Below are 20,091 nucleotides of genomic sequence, written 5' to 3'. Positions count from 1 at the left end.
ATCCAATCCAAGGCTGCTATAAAAGCAATGAAGGCGGACCCCTCTCACTTATCTTCAGATTAGAACGGTATGGCCTCAAACTGCTGGGTAACAACTAATCTTGGACTCAGGGGAGGATGCAAAGCAGACCAATGTGCTGTTGACATGCAACCAGCTTAACTGAGATTTTTAAGATGTCATCTTATTGATTTTTATGCCTATCAATATAACATGGTAAGCAAGTGAAGTTTATAGCATAATGCATAATAGACCTTGTAGTTGCAAAGGGAGAGTAGAAAAAAATAAGGAAGAGTAAATTAGTGGATAGATTGCAATATTCTATCCTTCTGGCTTAATTTTACACACAAGAATGTGCTTCGGTCTTCAGTAGATGGAGTGAAGGATGGATGGCAGAGAAGTTTATGGATCATAATAAGACATCTCAGAGGTCAGATTCTTTTCCTGCACTTGAGATTCATAGCCTGCAGTGATGACTGCACAATTATGCTAAATGAGGAAAAACTTAAACTCTGTAACATGTGTGAGAAGGAGAATCCCCAACTTCATAATTGAAATTTCCACTGTCCTAATCACAGCGAGAAGGGGGACTCTTAACTTTACACATAAAGAAAAAAACTAGTGTATGGCAGCAAAAATATACATTACAGTAACTCCACGCTTAACGTTGTAGTTATGTTCTTGAAAAATGTGACTTTAAGCGAAATAATGTTAAGCGAATCCACTTTTGCCATAATGTAAATGGGGTGGGTTGGGGGGGGGGGGGGGGAAAGAAGTGTTAGGTTCCAGGGAAAGTTTTTTCACCAGACAAAAGACATTATGTACATATACAGTATAAGTTTTAAATAATTTTAAACAATGTAATACAGGTATAAATTTTAAACAACTTTAAACAATTTAATACTGTGCTTAGCAATGATGATTGTGAAGCTTGGTTGAGGTCGTGGAGTATATAGATCAGCAACGTAACAACAAAATAATTTTAACCAGAATGACATTAAGTGAGGAGTTACTGTACATTATAGTAGTATTGCAGTAGCTTTCATAGTATTGTAGTCACTGTGATCAGTTACATAATTTCAGAGAGAATACTTGCACCTTCTTATTCACAAGGTAGAATCTCTGAAGGACAATATAAATGCCTTCTTCTGTAAAGTTAGAAATCAGACCCATCAAGAACATAACTACAACATTAAGCTTGGAGTTACTGATCTTCAGACCTCTTCATCTTCATCCCCCAACTACTCCATTATAGTCCTTGAACTTCTCTGTTATCCAATTGTGTATTACTGTATTTCTTTCATCAGAAGATTTGAAAGCTAGGTGGATGTAGATATTTTATATTTAATTGATTATTTCAGGGGAATACCACAAGCTATACCTTAAATATTATAGTGTATCTTGCTTTAGACCTGCACTGATATAATTCGTGTGTTTCTTTTATGGAATCTAGCTGGGATTTTTCAAAAGAGCTGATGGGAGTGGTGTCCAAATCCCATTCAAATCAATGTGGGCATTTAAGTGCCTTAGCCTCCTTTTGAAAATCCCAGCCTGTATTTCTGCAAGCAGGTTTGTGTTTGTGATCTAAATCCGCGATCCTGATAGTCTTTACTCAAACTAGCAAATGTAGTCAACTTTTCCTCTCACGCAGTTAAACTGATTTGCTAGGGAGCATCATCGTCTCCTTGACCCAGCTCTCAGGCCGGGAGATGTTTGTGTTGGTTTCTTTGCTCTTTCAGTTTGCCTTTCTAGGTTGTCCATGCACAGAGTACTGCAGCTTTTTTAACCCATTAGCAGCTCATCCGCTTGTACTATTGCTGCCTATGTAATGTTTCAACATTTTTAGTTATTTCCTTCAAAAGGGCCAGTTCTAGAGATTGTAGAGTATGTAAATTTTACTTTGGCAAAAATTTACTCTGTGGATCTCATATGCTCCTTGGCACAATAAGTAGTGTGCAAGATGCATGTGTTTTGGCAGCACAGAGTGTTAATAATTAAATAAAACTTTAAAATAAAATCCAGTGAACTTCAGACACGTTGGCCTCAGTTGTCTGATCAGACTCTACTCAGGGGGGAGGGATAGCTCAGTGGTTTGAACATTGGCCTGCAAAACCCAGCTTGTGCTTCCAATCCTGGGGGGGGCTATTTGGGGAGGGGGGGGGGGGGGGAGGGGAACTATCGGGGACAGTACTTGGTCCTGCTAGTGAAGGCAGGGGACTGGACACGATGACCTTTCAAGGTCCCTTCCAGTTCTACGAGATAGGTATATCTCCATATATTATTATTATTAGTTAAAGAACTACCACTTCATAGCTGCTTTTCCTAAATCAGATTTGCACTTGCCTGTCTAGTAGTCTAGAGATATGTAAGGGATTACAGTTAATGTCCAGACTTTGATTTAGTGCCACTGGGAATGCTTCAGAAGCAGCAGCAGCCTCAGCTCTGTGCAGAGCCAAGTCGCTTTCTCTAACAAACCCTCCAAAAGACTCAGGTGAGCAGCATCAATAATATTTCCAGATGAAGGCATATCTTGCTTTTTGCAGCCAGTGAAGATAGGGAAATTTTAAAAAGGTTTAAGGTAGCAGCACTGACTGAATAATGTTGGAGAGACTAAAAGTTCATGTTAAGTAAATAATGAATATTCAGCATTTTGCATTTTCAGAGTCTTGTAATTAATGATCACTCTTACTAGGTAGAAAAGTAGAAGTATTCCCATACTATAGATGGAAAAACTGAGACAGAAGTTAAATCACTTGCCGAAGGCCACATGGTGAGGATTTGTCTAGACAGGACATTACCAGGTTGCTGGTAACCACACACCGCACCATAACAACTCTAACTCAGGAACCAACCCATGCAACAAACCTCGATGCCAACTCTGCCCACGTATCTACACGAGCAACACCATCACAGGACCTAACCAGATTAGCTACATCATCACCGGCTCATTCACCTGCACGTCCACCAATGTTTTATATGCCATCATGTGCCAGCAATGCCCCTCTGCTATGTACATTGACCAAACTGGACAGTCACTACGCAAGAGGATAAATGGACACAAGTTAGATATCAGGAATGGCAATATACAAAAACCTGTAGGAGAACACTTCAACCTCCCCGGCCACACAATAGCAGATGTAAAGGTAGCCATCTTACAGCAAAAAAAACTTCAGGACCAGACTCCAAAGAGAAACTGCTGAGCTCCAGTTCATTTGCAAACTGGACACCATCAGATCAGGATTAAACAAAGACTGTGAATGGCTATCCAACTACAGAAGCAGTTTCTCTTCCCTTGGTGTTCACACCTCAGCTGCTCCCTGATTGAACTAACCTCGTTATCTCCATACTGATTTATACCTGCCTCTGGAAATTTCCATTACTTGCATCTGAAGAAGTGAAGTTCTTACCCACAAAAACTTATGCTCCCAATACTTCTGTTAGTCTTAAAGGTGCCACAGGACCCTCTGTTGCATTTCCTTTAGTTTCCTTCCTGGTTGAGATGGACAAATAATTCTTCAAAGCTTCAAGGTTTCTTCATGATGTAGAAAATATATTCAGCTATAGAACAGTACACATTATAGATGGAGAAGACCTATTAAATCATTGTCTTTTTCTCTGCCAATCCAAGACTGTTGTGGTATGTTACCCAGTCTAGTTTTAAACATTTCCAGCCCTTGGGGAAACTATTCCCCACTCCTCATACATTTTTTATCAGGAATCTTTTATGGTTCTTAATTTTAAATATTATTTTCTTTAATTTCATCCTAGTACCTTTATTTATATGCTCTTGTGCCACTCTAGCTATATTTAATGATCTAATATTATTTTTATTTTTTTCAGAGACTTTCATTTAAAATAAAATTAATAAAATATTATATATTGTTGTGTGTGCATGTACAGATGTGTTTTAGATGAGACACAATACCAGAGTTCCTGACCTTACATTCTTTGTACCAGTAGGGTTTTTAGTCTCAGTGTGCTGGCCAAATTTCAATGTAGTTAATTACATTCAGCCAACAGGAAATTCCTCTGTGATGATCATATTCATTTTCCATCTTAAACTGTTGCTCCTTTGGCCGCTGCATTTCTCCCCAGATACGGTTGAATTTCAGTGGTGCACACAGAGATACTACGTAGCCGAACAGGACAGCAGTGAATTAGGACACAACAAAACTTCTCTTAGTGAAGAGATGTTCCATTGTATTTCAGTGCAAATTCATTCTTTTTATAGTTAAGGAAAATGATGCTTGAGGTGACGTGTAACTTAATCTGCAAGCAGGTTCCCCAGTTAAGTGTGGTACTGAAAGGGAATTAGCACCACCCTCTAGACCAGTGGTCTCCAACCTTTTTATGCACAAGATCACTTTTTGAATTTAAGTGCAACCCAGGATCTACCCCGTCCCTTCCCCAAAGTATGCCATGGTCACTCCAGCCCTCTCCCCCATCCTCACTCACTTTCACTGAGCTGGGGTAGGGGGTAGGGCTTCGGGAGGGGGTGCGGGCTCTGGACTGTGGCCGAGGGGTTAGTGGAAGGGGGTTCCGGGCTGAGCCTGGGGCACCAGAGGGGGTGACGGGTGCAAGCTCTGGGAGGGAGTTTGGGTACAGGAGGGGGCTCCAGGCTGCGGCAGAGTGTTGGGATACAGGAGGGGGTACAGGGTGCTGGCTCCAGAAGGGGGCTCAGGGCTGGGGCAGAGATTTGGGGTGTGGGAGGGGGTTTGCGATGCAGGAGGCGGTATGGGTTGCTGGCTTTGGGAGGGGGCTCAGGACTGGGGGAATGGGTATGGGGTGCTAGCTCTGGGAGGGGGCTCAGGGCTGGGGGTTGGGGTATGGGAGGGGTGCCGGCTCCGGCCAGGCAGCACTTACGTCAGGTGGCTCCTGGGTGGCAAGCAGCAAGGCTAAAGCAGGCTCCCTGCCTGCCCCGGCCCCACATCGCTCTCAGAAGCAGCCAGGACGCTGCTGTAGGGGGGACACGTGGGTCTACGTGCTGATCCTGCCTGCAAGCGCCGTCTCCACAGCTCCCATTGGCTGCAGTTTCCCATTCACACACAATGGGAGCTGCAGTGGTGGTGCTTGCAGGAGCAGCACACGGAGACCCCTGCCCTCCCTGGTGGCTGGGGGTGCGGGTATGGGAGGGTGTAGGGAAGTGCTGGCCGCTTCTGGGAGCGGTGTGGGGCCAGGGTAGGCAGAGAGCCTGCCGTAGCCCTGCTGTGCTGCCGGACTTTTAGCGGATGGAGATCGTAGGGATGGAGATCGCAATCAACTGTCAGAGGCTCCAGGATCGAGCAGTCGATCATTATCTACTGGTTGGTGACCACTGCTCTAGACCTTGACAGCATTGGTAAGAGGGTGAAGATACTCCTCAAAAGCACAAAATGTGAAAGGACATCCTTCTGAGATTTCTTCAGCCTATATATATAGAGGAACTGTCCAGAAAGTGCCCCCCCCTCCAGAGGTCAGGGGGATAGGAGCAGGGTCCGAGGATCCTACACTTGCCAGGTCTTTGAACCACAGTGAACATTTTTCTTTTGCACATAAGTCACCATACAGCTTTTCTATCTGTGTATTTTTATGTCTGTATAACAGTACCATTATATATGGTTTGTAAAGACCTTTGAGATTCTTCCTATTGCAATGTAAATTGCTAAAAAAGGGCAGTTGAGCATGACTTAAATTCTTATTCCATTCACTTCTCCCAGCCCCTAAATATAGGAACCTCATGCTCTCTAAATGAAACTCAGCTGCTTGAAAATCATTAACACAAGAGAGAGAAACCTTGTATTAAACGTTTTGCACCAAATATTTAGTTGTGTGCTGGAATAGAGGCAACACTGGAGACAGTAATATAAAGAAATCCCAATGGGAAAATTATTACTCCAGAGCAGGGGTTATGGGCGTTCTAATGGTCTCCCTTATTTTGGTCCTTTTATATCTGTTCTCAGAAGTTTTAGTTTCCTGTGTTATTGGGGTTATTTAAATGATTATCCTACTCAGGAAAAGAAGAAAGGTGTGTGTGTGTGTGTGTGTGTGTGTGTACACAAAGTTTAGATTATTATAAGTAGAGCCCTGTGTGGTTACAAAATTTGTATCTGTATCCAATCCGCAAACATGGTCCATGGATATAAAGTGGATATCCACAGATTTGTAGGGCTCCAATTATAAATTACCACGATTTTAAATGTTTTTCTTGTCCTTTTAAATATGATATTTTTACTCCTATCCTGTTAGTAGACATTGATTGAAAAACATGGGGAGCAGGAGGAAATCTGCTTGTTAGCTTTGGGCTGAGATGAGCCAAGGTTCTTGTTTAAAGAAAACAGTAAAATAAAACCTGTTTTAGCACACAGCACTCAGTTTGTTAGTACTTCACCCGTTTCCTGGCTTGAGCAGTCAGTCCCCAAGGTCAAAGAAGTCTCTGATCTAAGGTTGAAAAATAGTTTGTTTGCTTGGCCCTTTCAAGAAAGTAACACTACAAGTTAATGTGTTTCAGAATGAATGAAACATTTTATTCTGGGATAGTTATATAACTAAAGGGAAGGGGGAAAAGAGATACAAGTACAGGTTTCATTTAAAGCAGGGGTGTTTAACTGTTGTCCATCAGAGAATCAAATTAGCAACATACCAGGACCACTCCTACATTTGCATGAACTAGAGCAGTTTGGAGTCCCTTTCGTTTTAATACAGAGATGTGGCTACAGAATCTAGGGAGCCATCTTAATCCATGTGGGTCAGAATTCCATATTAAAGATGAGGGCAGCTACACATTGCTTTGTACAACTCTGCTCTGCAGTTGGCTGGGGGGTTGGCTAGCTCTGATGTACTGTAACCCTAAGTTTCTGTAAATATAATTGCCCCCTTTAGTTTAAAAAAACTGTTAATGTGTTATACTCTCTGTGAGCTGAGGGGTGAAATCATTATCTACTATCTGTTCTTATTAGTTTTAAGAATGTATTTTTGTTAAGACTAAAGCTTAGGAACATCTGTTCATCGGCTGACAACTGATGTATTAACTTTGTGAATTAAACTGCCTGCTCTTCATTATTCTGCTGAAGCTAGAGGGCGGGGGGGAGAAAAGCCTACAATTTGTGTAAACTATCTGAGGGGGAGAATTGTCAGAAGACATCTTTAATGAATCTATTTGATTATAATTTGTTTTATAATTTTAGCATTCAAATATGTAGCATTATGTTATAAAATGGGGTTTATTAGAAGAGACGAGGAACTATTAAACTGGTTGTGAACATTTAAAATACTTACAAACTGATTTGGCCCCAGTCAGGCAAATACTTTATTCACATGCTTAACTTTGCTACCATGAGTAGTTCTGCTGAAGCCATTGGGGTTATTCATATGCTTAAAGTTAAGTGATTACATAAGCGCTTGCAGGATCGGGGTCCAGTGTTCCTAATGTACTGTTTTGTTTCATTCTAAATTCTGGCCTTAGATACAGGAGTATGGGGATCCTGTTATCATCGCTGGGAACTGCTTGCATGTATCCAAAGGCAGGGGTTCAGTCCTAACCTTTACAGGGTTTTCTTGACTAATTATTTTCTTAATTTATTTATTTATACAAAACCATTGTAAACCTAGAAGTGAAGAAATCCTTTTACAGTGGAAGCTTTCTTGAGTGAGAGAGAGCACAAAGAACAACAACAAAACCACCTATTTCCAACTCACTGGCCCAGTGTCTTCCAAAAATATATCTGTTTTAAATCTAATAGCTGACGTGATTTGCTAATACAAGCAACAGATTGTCTCCATTAGGTTAAGTTTGAAATGTTCTGCAAAAAGGAAAAATAACCTCTATCATTGTTAAAATGCAAAATATTGGACATGGAGTATAGTAAAATATACTTTTATGTGCAGAACATTTTTTTTGCTTCTGTAACTTCAGGGCACGTACATATGTTGCTTTAACTAATGATGATTCCGTGCAGTGCGTTTTGAACCTAACTTTCCTTTCTTGATGCCTGATATTAATCTAGCAGCCAGAAATATTTTAGCTGTGATTACATTGGAAGGGGAAAAGGATAGGAAATACTGGGAAATGCATTTATTTTCCCAATCCAATTGACTTGTTGTTGCTGAAGGATGCAATTCAGATAATGATATTGGTGGCACAGGACTATTGCAGTAGAATTTCCACTTCATTTATCTAAGAATATTTCAGTCTTCTCTTCAGCCTCTGCATCAGTATGGCGTACGCAAAATGTGCTGTTTCACTCTGTCCACACAGATCTACAGCATTTTAAACTTACCTGAATCAGTCAAGAAACATTGCATGTGTAAAGATTGATCAGTGAGATAAAACTATTGGTTTCTCAAATTGAATGATGTTGTTGTTCATGGAATGTGTGTGTATGTATATGGCATCCTGTATATATACAGGAGGGATGAGCAAACCTTTTGGCCCAAGGACCACCACTGAGTGGGGAAATTGCATGCAGGTCCATGAATGTAGGGCTGGGATAGGGGATTGGGGTGCGGGAGGCAGTGCGGTGTGCAGGAGGGGGTGCAGTATGCAGGAAGGGGCTCAGGGCAGGCGGTTGGGATGCAGGAGGAGGCTCAGGGCAGAGGGTTGGGGTGCAGGAGGGGTGCGGGGTGCAGCAGGGGACTCAGGAAAGGGGATTGGGGTGCTGGGTGCAGGAGGGTTTGGGGTGTGGGCTCCGGCCTGGAGCCGCTTACCTGGAGCGGCTCTGGGGTGGTAGAGACGCGTAGCGGGGCTAAGGCAGGCTCCCTGCCTGCGTTGGCCCCGCACCACTCCTAGAAGTGGCCGGTACCATGTCCCTGCGGCCTCTGGGGGAGGGGTGGGCAGAGGGCTCCATGCACTGCCCTCGCCTATGGGTACCTCCCCCGAAGCTCCCATTAGCCGCAGTTCCCCGGTCCCGGCCAATGAGAGCTGCAGGGGGCAGTGCCTGCAAGCGAGGGCAGCGTATGGAGCCCTCTGCCGTCTCCTCCCCACCCCCAATGGGGCTGAAGGGATGTGGTGCCAGCCACTTGCAGGAGCGGCGCAGGGCCAGGGCAGGCAAGGAGCCTGATTTAGCCCTGCTGCGCCATGGGGTTGGCAATCCCACGGGCCGGATCCAAATCCCTGAAGGGCTGGATCTGGCCCGTGGGCCGTAGTTTGCCCACCCCTGATATACAGTGTATGATTATTTTACTTTGTTGTTGTTTGGTTTCAATGTCAGATTTGAACCTTCATCATTTTACCCTGCCACTGGTTCCTATTTTGAGATAATACTGTTCAGTAATATAACACTAAAGCCGATATATGTGCAGCAGCCAGAACCTTAGAAACATACTGTGTTCTCGATATTTCAGTGGAGTATTGGATAAATTAAGGACCAGATAGTATAGACAAAGGGCACAGATTCTCCTCCCCTCTCTTTTTTTATCCACTGTGAATTAAGAGAAACACAGAGAAATCGGTTCACTTTGTAAGGTAACACCTCTCAATAGACAAGTCTTGTCTACTATTTTTCAAACAGTTATCGATGGGAACAACACTATCTAGAACAGGGGTGGGCAAACTACGGCCCACGGGCCACATCCGGCCTAGAGGACCATCCTGCCCGGCCCCCAAGCTCCTGGCCTGAGAGGCGATCCCCCGGCCCCTCCTCTACTGTCCCCCCTCCCTCACAGCCTCAGCTCGCTCACTCCGCCGCAGTGCTCTGGGCGGCAGGGCTGTGAGCTCCTGGGGCAGCGCAGCTGCAGAGCCCGGCCTGACCTGTGCTCTGTGCTGTGTGGTGGGAGCATGACCCGGCTGTAGCGCCGCCAGCCACCGGTGCTCCAGACAGTGTGGAAAGGGGGCAGGGAGCAGGGGGGGGGTTGGATGGGGTGGCAGGGGGCAGTCAGGGGACAGGGAGAAGGGATGGTTGGATGGGGCAGGAGTCCTGGGGGGCCGTCAGGAATGAGAGGAGGGGATGGATGGGGCGGCGGGGGCAATCAGGGGACAGGGAGCGGGGTGTGTGTGGATGGGGCAGGTGTCCCAGAGGGGCCATCAGGGAACAGGGAGGGTTGGATGGGGCAGGAGTCATGCGGGGGGGGGGAGGGCCACAATCTCCTCCCCTAACTGACCCTCCATACAATTTATGAAACCGATGCAGCCCTCAGGTCAAAAAGTTTGCCCACCCCGATCTAGAACCCATTAAGGCAGTCCATAATTATGTCTGTAATGCTGGGATATTGGTTAACGGAGTGAAGTTGCCAAATATATCCATTAAAAATAGTTTTTTCTCATTGTCAATTCCTTTTGTAATGAGCTCAATAATTTATGACCATGAAATATTTCAGTTGTGTTGGGTAGAACATAGACAAAGTGTTTCTATTAAACAATTGCATTTGAAGGGGTAGAGAGCTCCAGCAGAGTTAAGTGGAAATAGCCAGAGTTCATGTGCGAGTGCAGTTTTTTGGGACTGGAATTCTCATACATGGTTTCCTTGAAAGTAAGAACTTTTTGCTTGTATGGAGCTTTACTGCACAGCAAGCTGGGGTGTATAAATCTCCAGCATGCTAGCCCGCCATACACTAAATCACTGTGTGGACTCTGTTGCTGCGTACTAAAAGTTCCCTAGTGTGGTTTGAACCATGCTATGTCAAAGCACGCCACAGAGCTTTTACTATGCAGTAACAGAGTCCACATGACCAGTTAGTGTGGTGGTTAAATATTGGCTTCAGTCCATACAACTGCAGAAGTAGCTGTTGCAAAGATGCATAGAGATGCAGCAATTCGAACTCCCCCCTCCCCGATTTGAAATGAAGATGATGTCTGTAAACTCTGTGAATGAAGGGCAGGTACAAGCTGTGGGCCTTGTGCTTCAAGAGATGTTTGACTTTCAGAGTATAAAGATGTGGACTGTAAGGATCTGCAACCTATCTTGATGGGCTGACCTTCATAAGAAGTCCAGCCTGACCTGAGCTTGGGAGCTGCTTCCATTTACCCTATGCCAGTGATTCTTAACCTATTTACCATATACAGCTCTCTGTGTTATGTGGATCCACACAATATGTATACTACCTGTATGGCCCTGAGGATGTCACATGAGCCACAGGTTGAGAACTACTGCCCTATGCAGTCACAGGAAAGAGGGATCATCTCCTTCTGCATCCCATTCTGAGCAGCCAGTAAGAAAGCTAATGCTGCCATGTTCCAACCTCCAGCAGCCAGAGAGGGGGTTTGTGTCCTAGTTCAGAGCAATCAAGAAACAGGACAGTGTCTCTTTTGTTGCCTTCTATCTGCTATAAAGAAAAGGGCTGAGGGGGAAATACACAGCTAGGAGTATTGCTGAGGAGCTCACATTATACTTGTGCATAGCCGCATGACTGCACCAGAGTAGCCCGACAGACAGGGTTTGCAGAAATTATGGAATGGGGTGTGTTGAACTCTGGGGGAGGAAGAAAAGTTCAGTCCCAGGGACAGCAGGTCTTTAAAGGGGGAGTCCAGAGCTAATTTCATCACTTCTGAATCATATGGTGCCTTCTAAAATTATTGCCCCTGCATTAGTATAAAAGGGCCCGGTGAAAGGTGCTTTTTAAATCAAGAGACGACAAGCCCAGGCAAGCCAAAGGAGCATTATAAAATAATTGAAATAAATTCTGAGGGTATTTTCAGTTTATTTAAAATGATTAGCTGCTTCTCAATTAATTTATGTAGCTCATGTGGCTGATTGAATTTTCAGATTTTTTTAAAATTATAAGCTATTACATTTTCAGTCAATAAAAAAACGTAAATTAGCTTTAAAAATACAGAGATGTGAAGCATAAAGAATTAAATAGAAAGGATTGGAAAATCTTGCCAGTTTCATTAAACAGGATGCCACTAGTTAGGTTGATATTAACTGTTGAGTGTCCTTTCAGTGTAATTATTTCTTTACAAAAGAAATGTTGCAGGGATGTTTTTTAAGTATTTTGAACAGTCATACTAGTCATGTAAAAACATACTATTAAAATACGTTCTTGAAATTTATTTGAATGCAAATTTTCCTGTGTCCTATTAAATAAAATATGATCTATTGGATTATAGGAGCTCTTTTCAGTAAATGTTTTCTTTTGGTGGCAAGACCCAATTTGATTTAACTGAATAAAATAACTTTAAAGGAACACTGTCAAGATAAAAATCAAGTAGGTGAAATTCACTTCGCCCTGATAAGATCTGAGTTGTCAGGATTTATGTGGAAGAATGGGGACATCAAAATCAACTCCTTAACCCGAGATCAGAGCATGGGATTACAGGGAATCCTTCCCCCATCACTCAACCTGTGAACTGGAACAGCACACACACTTCTTGCACAGGACTTTAGGGCCACTGGATCTATGTTACTGTGAAACCAATCCAGTAGTTCCTCCCTGGACTATTCCTAATGTAACCCTTTGTGCCATTTGGGGTGCAGTGTGCAGAAGATGCAGAACATCTGGCTCTGCATGACTCCTCTATACCAGGGTGAATTCTACCCATATTGCATTTTACCCATATTACATTTTTAAAAGTTTGTTCTTCATGTACGTCAGTTTTCTCCATTAAAGAGGAACAGTCTTAACATTTTTAGGGATATATTTGCCATTTTTCCACTTTGTTCCTCCAAAAAGTACTTGTAGTCTTAACACATTTCAAGTGAAGTTAAAAGTTGTGTCCCTGTTTTTTTCCACCCAAATATCCTTATTTCTAGTTTTCTTGTGCTGGCAAGTCTCTTTCCTTTACATGTTTTTTCCAATCAGACCTTACATTATTGAAATGGAAAGAATTTTTAAATATTTAAATCGCTTTTCACAATCTTTGTTTTCTGTTTCCTTGTACCTTTTTATTCAACTTGAGTGGTAAACGAAAACTGGCCAGTTTCACTTTCTCGTTCTCATGACTAGCATAATGCTGTTGTGTTCATGTTTCCAGCATTCCCTTGCAATCTGCCTATGTTTTCATTGGGGAAGAAATGTTTTAATGTCTTGAAAACATCATAATCTGTATACTAGACCCATAGGCTTATAAAACATTTTCTTTATGAAAGCTTATTCTGAGCCGCCAATAGTTGATGGTATTTCTTTGAAGAAGTATTGGTTGGTTTGGTTTCTTTGAAAGGTTACTTTATATCAATGGTTCTCTCAAACTGTGGTTTTTGGAGTCTTTCACTGTGGTTCAAGGAACGGAACATTTTGAGAACTAAGATGGAGCAGGGAGAGGGTGTAAAAAAGGAAGGTCCACAAAAGGAACTTTCTCTTACAAAGTGGTCCACAGAATAAAACCATTAGATAATTCGTCCTGTGCATTTTAAAAAAAATTTCATTTAAATATCAATTTTTTACTGAAAAATGCATATTACATTTTTACTGCTTTAGTATGTCAGTAGTGATATGATTTATGTTTTAATGCATTTCATCAAGATGGAACCCCAAGTGCTGTACAACTGACTTGTAAAGCTAAACATATAGGAATGTTACACTCTTTCAATAAAATACAGCCACTTTAGGGTGCAGCACTACAGTATGTACAGTAACCACATACAATAAATTTGGAGAAAAGTTAATAATCTTATTCAATATGAAAAGACAGAGTGAATATTACATAAGCAGAATATAATCACCCAAACTGGGATTTTGTTGGGATACCTGGTTTAATTCTTTTAACAAGGTATTTAAACGACCAATAATGAATTGAGGCCTCCAGTTTTACATCTATACAATAAAACTGGGTCAGAGCCTGAGCTGGTTTAAATTGTCCTATTTATATTGACTTCTATGAAGCTATGCTGATTAAATAACCTGAAGATCTGGCCCATTGCCTCAAGTAGTCTTGGGGACAGTTATGCCAACTCTTGCTACTGAGTGATGGCACTTGATGGGATACTTTGATAAAGAAGGTTATATATTACATAAGCAGAGTAATACTTTACTGTTATCAATGGTCTCAGTGATTTCATTGCACATGGAACATTTGTTGTTGGCAGAGTCAGCTTCTATTTTGTTTTCAGCCAGCATCCAGTATACAGGAGGTAGTATACTATTATGTAGGAAGCTGGGTGGGGGTGTCCTGAGTTTCCTTCAGGAAGTAGGCTGGAAGATGAGTCAAGTATTAACTCCAAATGCTTTCTATATATATCTATACCAGAGAAGCGTTGTTTAGTTTCTGCCTTTCTTGTCTGAAGTGGGAATTCAAGAAAAATAGAAAGACTAACAAGTTAGAGAAAAAGTAACTCTGATGCAGAGTGCAATGTTTCTGTTGAAATGTCTTCTATCAATAGTATAATCTCAAATTCTACAGTTTGTTGCTTTATTTTAGTCTGCTGCAAAGTGCTCTTTCAAGGGCACATTTCAGAAGTCAAAGGACTGGTAAGCTTTTAAGGATAATTAATTCTTAAGAAATGCTGCTGGGAATCTTTCTCCTTAACAAGGTGCTACATTTATTAATTGAACCTTAAAGTAAAGCAACATCAAAAAATTTTGTTTTCTTTTGGATAAAATATTTCTCTTCTGTATATAAACCAGTGTGCATATAAGATTTCTAGGAAAGAGACCTGCATGCTTGGCACAGAAGGAGGAAATCCTTTTTATGGATAGTGCATTGAAGAAATAGTTCAAGAACAGTTTATTTTTATTTTGGGATTACTTCTGCAATGCCCTTAAGATCAGTTGGTTAATGATCAATCACATAAGTGTTGGTTGTGCAAGTTTATGTTGTATACTTGTGGGGGGGCTGTTTGTTTTGCTGTGAGGAAATTAAGGATTTTTGCTTCTAGGGATAATTTTAATTCCCCATCTCCTTTATTCCCTACCCCTTTTGGAATTTCTCCTCCTCTCCTTTCCTCTTCCTACAAATCTTCTAATGAGAATGCACTGGACCTATGTTCTTTTACGCAGGAAGTGATTTATACTTGTGAACTGCAATTTTGTGTAAATTCCACAGATGTGTTGAGTTCCCTTACAAAGAAAATTCACATTTATTTGTCATTACTGATTAACTTTGTCTTATATATCGTCCCTGGTTTCATTATTATTTCTCACATTGTCTTTTTTAGTGTAGCATTAATGTATTGTTGCAGCTAACCTCCTTGGGTATACAGGTTTAAGGGGGCTCACTGTGTGGTCCCGGACAAGTCTCTTATGGTGTTTTTGCTTCAATTTGTCTACCTGTGTAAACAGAGTGGTGAAAATTAATTAGCTAATATTTGTACACTACTTTCATAATGGAAAGCACTCTGTAAATTCTTATAGTGATTACTATTATTACTACACATCTTATTGTAATCTTCTGCTGGAAATGGGGCGATGAGGAAAGGTTTAAATTCCAAGCATTTCCAGAATAAAGAGCACAACAAAGTTTTATACTTGGGTTGATATCCTACCTTTCTTTGAGTTTTCAGTAATCCCACTCTGGATTGACTGTGATTAGGTACATTAATAACCCTATGACTCTCATTCCTTTCCCTATCCTTCCTTTGACTAGTTGAAAGTGGCTCTTGCCGCCTATTTCCATTTCCTTGGCCAGGATGGACACTGTGGCCAGGTCTGCACTACACAGCTGTGTTAGGAAGAGGTGTGACCCCTGACAAATGGCTGTGCTGGCAAAAGGCCCTAGTGGGCTATTATCAGCAGGTGAAAAAAACTTTTGTAGTGATAATCAGGATGGCCCATTTCCAACAGTTGACAAGAAGGTGTGAGTAACAGTGCGGAAATTAGCATGAAGCAAATACTCACCAGCAACCACATACCACACAACAAAACACTAACCCAAGAAACTATCCTTGCAACAAAGCCCGTTGCAAACTCTGTCCACATATCTATTCAGGGGACACCATCATAGGACCTAATCACATCAGCCACACTATCAGAGGCTCGTTCACCTGCACATCTACCAATGTGATATATGACATCACGTGCCAGCAATGCCCCTTTGTCATGTACATTGGCCAAACTGGACAGTCTCTAAGCAAAAGAATAGGTGGACACAAATCAGACGTCAAGAATTACAACATTCAAAAACCAGCTGGAGAACACTTTAACCTCTCTGGTCACTCGATTACAGACCTCAAAGTCACAATAATCCAACAAAAAAACTTCAAAAACAGACTCCGAGAAACTGCAGAATTGGAATTAATTTGCAGACTTGACACTATTAAATTAGGCTTCAATAAAGACTGGGAGTGGATGGGTCATTACACAAAGTAAAACCCATTTCCCCATGCTAATTCCCCCCTCCCCCCCCCCCCCATCCTGTTACTCACACCTTCTTGTCAACTGTTGGAAATGGGCCATCTGGATTATCACTACAAAAGTTTTTTTCACCTGCTGATAATAGCCCACCTTAACTGATTACTCTCGTTATAGTTATTATGGCAACACCCATTTTTTCATGGCCTCTGTATGTGTGTGTATATATATCTTCCTACTGTATTTTCCACTGCATGCATCCGATGCAGTGGGTTTTAGCCCACAAAACCTTATGCTCAAATAAATTTGTTAGTCTCTAAGGTGCCACAAGTACTCCTCGTTCTTTTTGCTGATACAGACTAACACAGCTACCACTCTGAAACATGTTCATTTAAAAATCCCTGAGATAAATTGTGGGTTTTTTCCCCCTACAGAAACACTAAATCTCAATAGTTATCAGGATGCTACTTACCCCCCCCCCCCGCACACACACCCCTGACTACGTGTCACTACCAGGTGGTAGAATTTTGATAGTACGGAGGGCCTGCTTAAGAGTTATATGAAACTAACTCCTTGGGGTTGGGATGGAAATCTTAGTACTATTGGAATTCTGCTTACATTAACTTTAGCTGAGTTTTGGAAGTACTATAAATATCCTGGTTGTGCCTTTCACTTCCATTTGAATATAGTATCTTTATTTTACTTTTATAAAAATAGAAAGTTCTTGATTCATGTGAATTAACAGTCATATTTAAACAGAAATGTTTGGGAGAGAAACTTGTTAGGTGGACTGGCAAGTGTGCCTTGATTCTGCAATGTGGTGTGCGCTGATGTCCTTGGGCTCTACATGCGTGCAGGGGGTCTGCCTGTAAGCTGCAGAATCAGCACCTGGGCACGTGGCTGCAATATGGACATACAAGTGTGCAGTATTGCAGTAGAAATGGTCAGGAAAAAAGCTATTAAAACACAGCATCTGTTAGGGTGGTTGAATATTTGGATCATTTGAATAATTGAATGTTAAAATTTGACCACGGCTTTTCATGTCTGGATTCCTTCTAAAGATTTGTCATTTACAAGACTTCTAAACCTATATTGTGGGTGAATTAAGTGTTTTTGTTTTTGCATGTCCTTGAAAGTGTGCGATTCTTAAAATAACATACAGCTCCTGGTAGTTGAACTGAAAATAGAATGCCCGGATAATTATATTTCATAGTTTATTGAACCACTCTACAATGAATATAAAGAGTCAGGCTCTTTAAATTTTAAGTTGTACAAGCTCTACAGAAATTAGTGCCAATTAATAAATTGTTCCATGTGATAAAACCTGAGAGTAATATGGATAAATAGAGTTGATGTGCATTGTATGCACTCTCTCTATTTATGTTTAGCTCAGACACTCTGCTTCCTTCCCCAGACATGAAGAACTGCTTTGTGTAGCTCCAAAGCTTGTACCTTCTACCAACAGAAGTTGATCCAATAAAAGATATTACCTCACCTATCTTGTCTTTCTCTTATCCTGGGACCAACATGGCTACAACAACACTGTAAACAATCATGACTGGGACATTTGTAACATATGTTGACTGTGTTAAATAACCTTGAAGCAAATGTGGAATAGTACATACTCTAACTTCCCGCTCATCTTTCAATAAGTACATGACCTCTCAAGTCATTCCTTTCAAAGTGACTGACAAATGGGCAACAGTAAACACATCAGCTGCTCTGCTATGTTTTTAAGATTCACAGCTGTCAGAAAAATTTGTCAGAACATGGAGGAGGATTTCCTTTAAAGAAGATTAGCAATGAATTAGCAAATATGTATGGATAATGTTTTATAACTTATTTGACTGCATGAAAGGAATGTGTCAGGTAAAAGAGCATATCCAATAAGTGAAGCTGTCAGTTAAAGCTTGCTAATAATTTGAAAATTGTGATAAAACGTGCAATGTGACAGCATCTGGGATCTTCTCAGAAGATTTCAGTGGATGAACTGAATTCTTTAGGCTCTGCATTAATTTAGAAATCTTAGACTACGGTAATGAGACATGGGGACTTTCACCTCTAGTAGAGTGAGGACACATGAAATTGCAGTGAGAGCACCAGAATGGGAGATAGGAAATCTGATCTGACTCTGCCACAGACTTTTCGGTGCCTTACCTAACTCACATGCATGTTTTGAGACTTAATACATTAATATCTGTAAGTCTTTAAAATCCATTGATAGAAGGTGCTATAGATGTCCAAAATACTCTCATTTTGTTACAGTGATTCAAATCCAGCCCCAGGCGGTAGTGAACAGAAGTTGTGCCTGTTTAGGGGGCATATGGATGTTGTGTTTTTTAGGTCAGGTCTTAGAGGACATGTATGAATATCACAAAACCCACCATCACAACTGGCCTTACTTTTATAAGAACAGCTAAAGGTCAAATAGGCACAAAGGTTGAATCTGTCCTTTCACTCCTGGAAATGGTACCCTCCAAATCACACTTGGGAAGCCGTTGTAGGGAAGTTTGCATTGTGGCTCCCAATGCTGTAGATGCTCAGTAAAAAGAGAAGTCCTCCATTTACCATTCTCTTTTGTTCTGTATTTATCAAACATTAAATTTAACTTCAGCATTGTGTATTTTGTTTTTGTGATTTTTCTATTTTGATTTCCCCAAACCCCCCAAATAAGGGAAGAACAACAAAAAAATCATCAAAAAGGGAATGGGGAGAGAGGGAAAAGAAGAGTGACCCTTTTGTTTCCATCTGCAAGAATTAATCTAAGATTTCTAAAAAGTCAGACCAAATCTTTTCAAATTTGTCTGGGGTCCTTCTTCTCCGAAATGTTACCCACTCTTTAGCAGGCAGGTCAGTATAGTTGCTGTGCCAGACTTTTATCCCTGGAGGCAATTTGCTCTTCCATCTAAACAATGAGTAGTTAGGCTACAAGCCCTGCATTAGAGAACCAAGCTTTCTGTGAATTGGAGAGTTTCCAAGATGATGGGATACATCCCAAAATGTAAGTTCTGGGAAGTAATTTTTAAGGAGTTATTAATTTATCATATTAATCTTCCTGCTTACTGCTAGCCAAAAGGATTATACCCTGGGACAGTCCCAAAATACATGACTGTATGACTGTATACATGAGTGTGGCTCTGGGAGACCAACATCTCCAGTGCAGTCTGTTTTGGCAAGGTCCATGTACTGTAATCTATGTGAGGACCAGTGCTAGGGGCCTAAAGCTGACCTGGCATTCTGGTCACGTAAGGTACTAGGTGTTCTCCCTGGAGTGGATTTAATTGGGGTGGGGGGGGTGAGTTCTCAATGCTTTATTAGGCAGGAGGCTGATGAGCTAATGAGAGGAATCATCCTGTCATCTGAGGACAGTTAAAGGAGAAGGAGGAAGTGCAAAGGGGGAAGCTGGCTGGGCCCAGGGGGCGGGATCTCAGGATGGTTAGATACTGCCCTCTCCCTTCTTGCAGAGTGCATGAAGGGGGGAGGGGAGGAGGAGTTTAGTTCCAATTGTATGTTGCTGCACAGGCTGTACTAGTGAAGGGAACCCAATCAAAAACCCACTGGCTCTTATAAACTTAGAAATAGCCAATCTGGTTTGAGGTGATGGAAATGAGCCTGTTACAGGCCCACAGTGTGAACTAAATATAGTTTTCTGCAAAATCATCCTTAACTGTAGATCAATAGTAGAGTTTTTATCATTTTGCAAGTCACTTCCCCATTGGCTAAGGTTCAAGTATATACATAAATCTTTGTTCCGGGCCTGGTACAGACAATCTAAATTAGGGAGGGTCTTTGGGGCCAGAAAGTTGTAACAAACTACAGCTGGTTGGCTGGACCTATGGAGCTCTCTGCACATCATCAGTAAGTGCAGCACTGTTTTAAAAAATAATACGGAAGAGAAAAATCTCAGAATATTGTTTCACTGAATATGATTTAGCTGTTGATCCTTTAAGCAAGTGATTT

The 20,091-nt window shown here is 41.6% G+C and overlaps 1 protein-coding gene across 4 annotated transcripts in view; it reads left to right on the top strand.

The window, feature by feature from the left end:
* Window positions 1-20,091, top strand: part of MCC (MCC regulator of WNT signaling pathway) — a 321,315-nt gene that overhangs the window by 134,432 nt on the left and 166,792 nt on the right. Inside the window, exon 1 of one of the 4 annotated variants that reach the window (XM_034773021.1) lies at window positions 14,120-14,313. The exons of the other annotated variants lie outside the window; for them this stretch is intronic. Coding sequence (XP_034628912.1) covers window positions 14,209-14,313 — 105 coding nt within the window. The 5' untranslated portion in view covers window positions 14,120-14,208. Of the gene's footprint in view, window positions 1-14,119; window positions 14,314-20,091 lie in introns of those variants that run through there. 4 annotated transcript variants of the gene reach the window in all.

Source organism: Trachemys scripta, chromosome 6, assembly GCF_013100865.1.
Source record: "Trachemys scripta elegans isolate TJP31775 chromosome 6, CAS_Tse_1.0, whole genome shotgun sequence".
NCBI classification, from domain to species: Eukaryota; Metazoa; Chordata; order Testudines; family Emydidae; genus Trachemys; species Trachemys scripta.
Note: the sequence above shows the minus strand (reverse complement) of the source record. Positions and strands in the feature narration are given on the sequence as shown.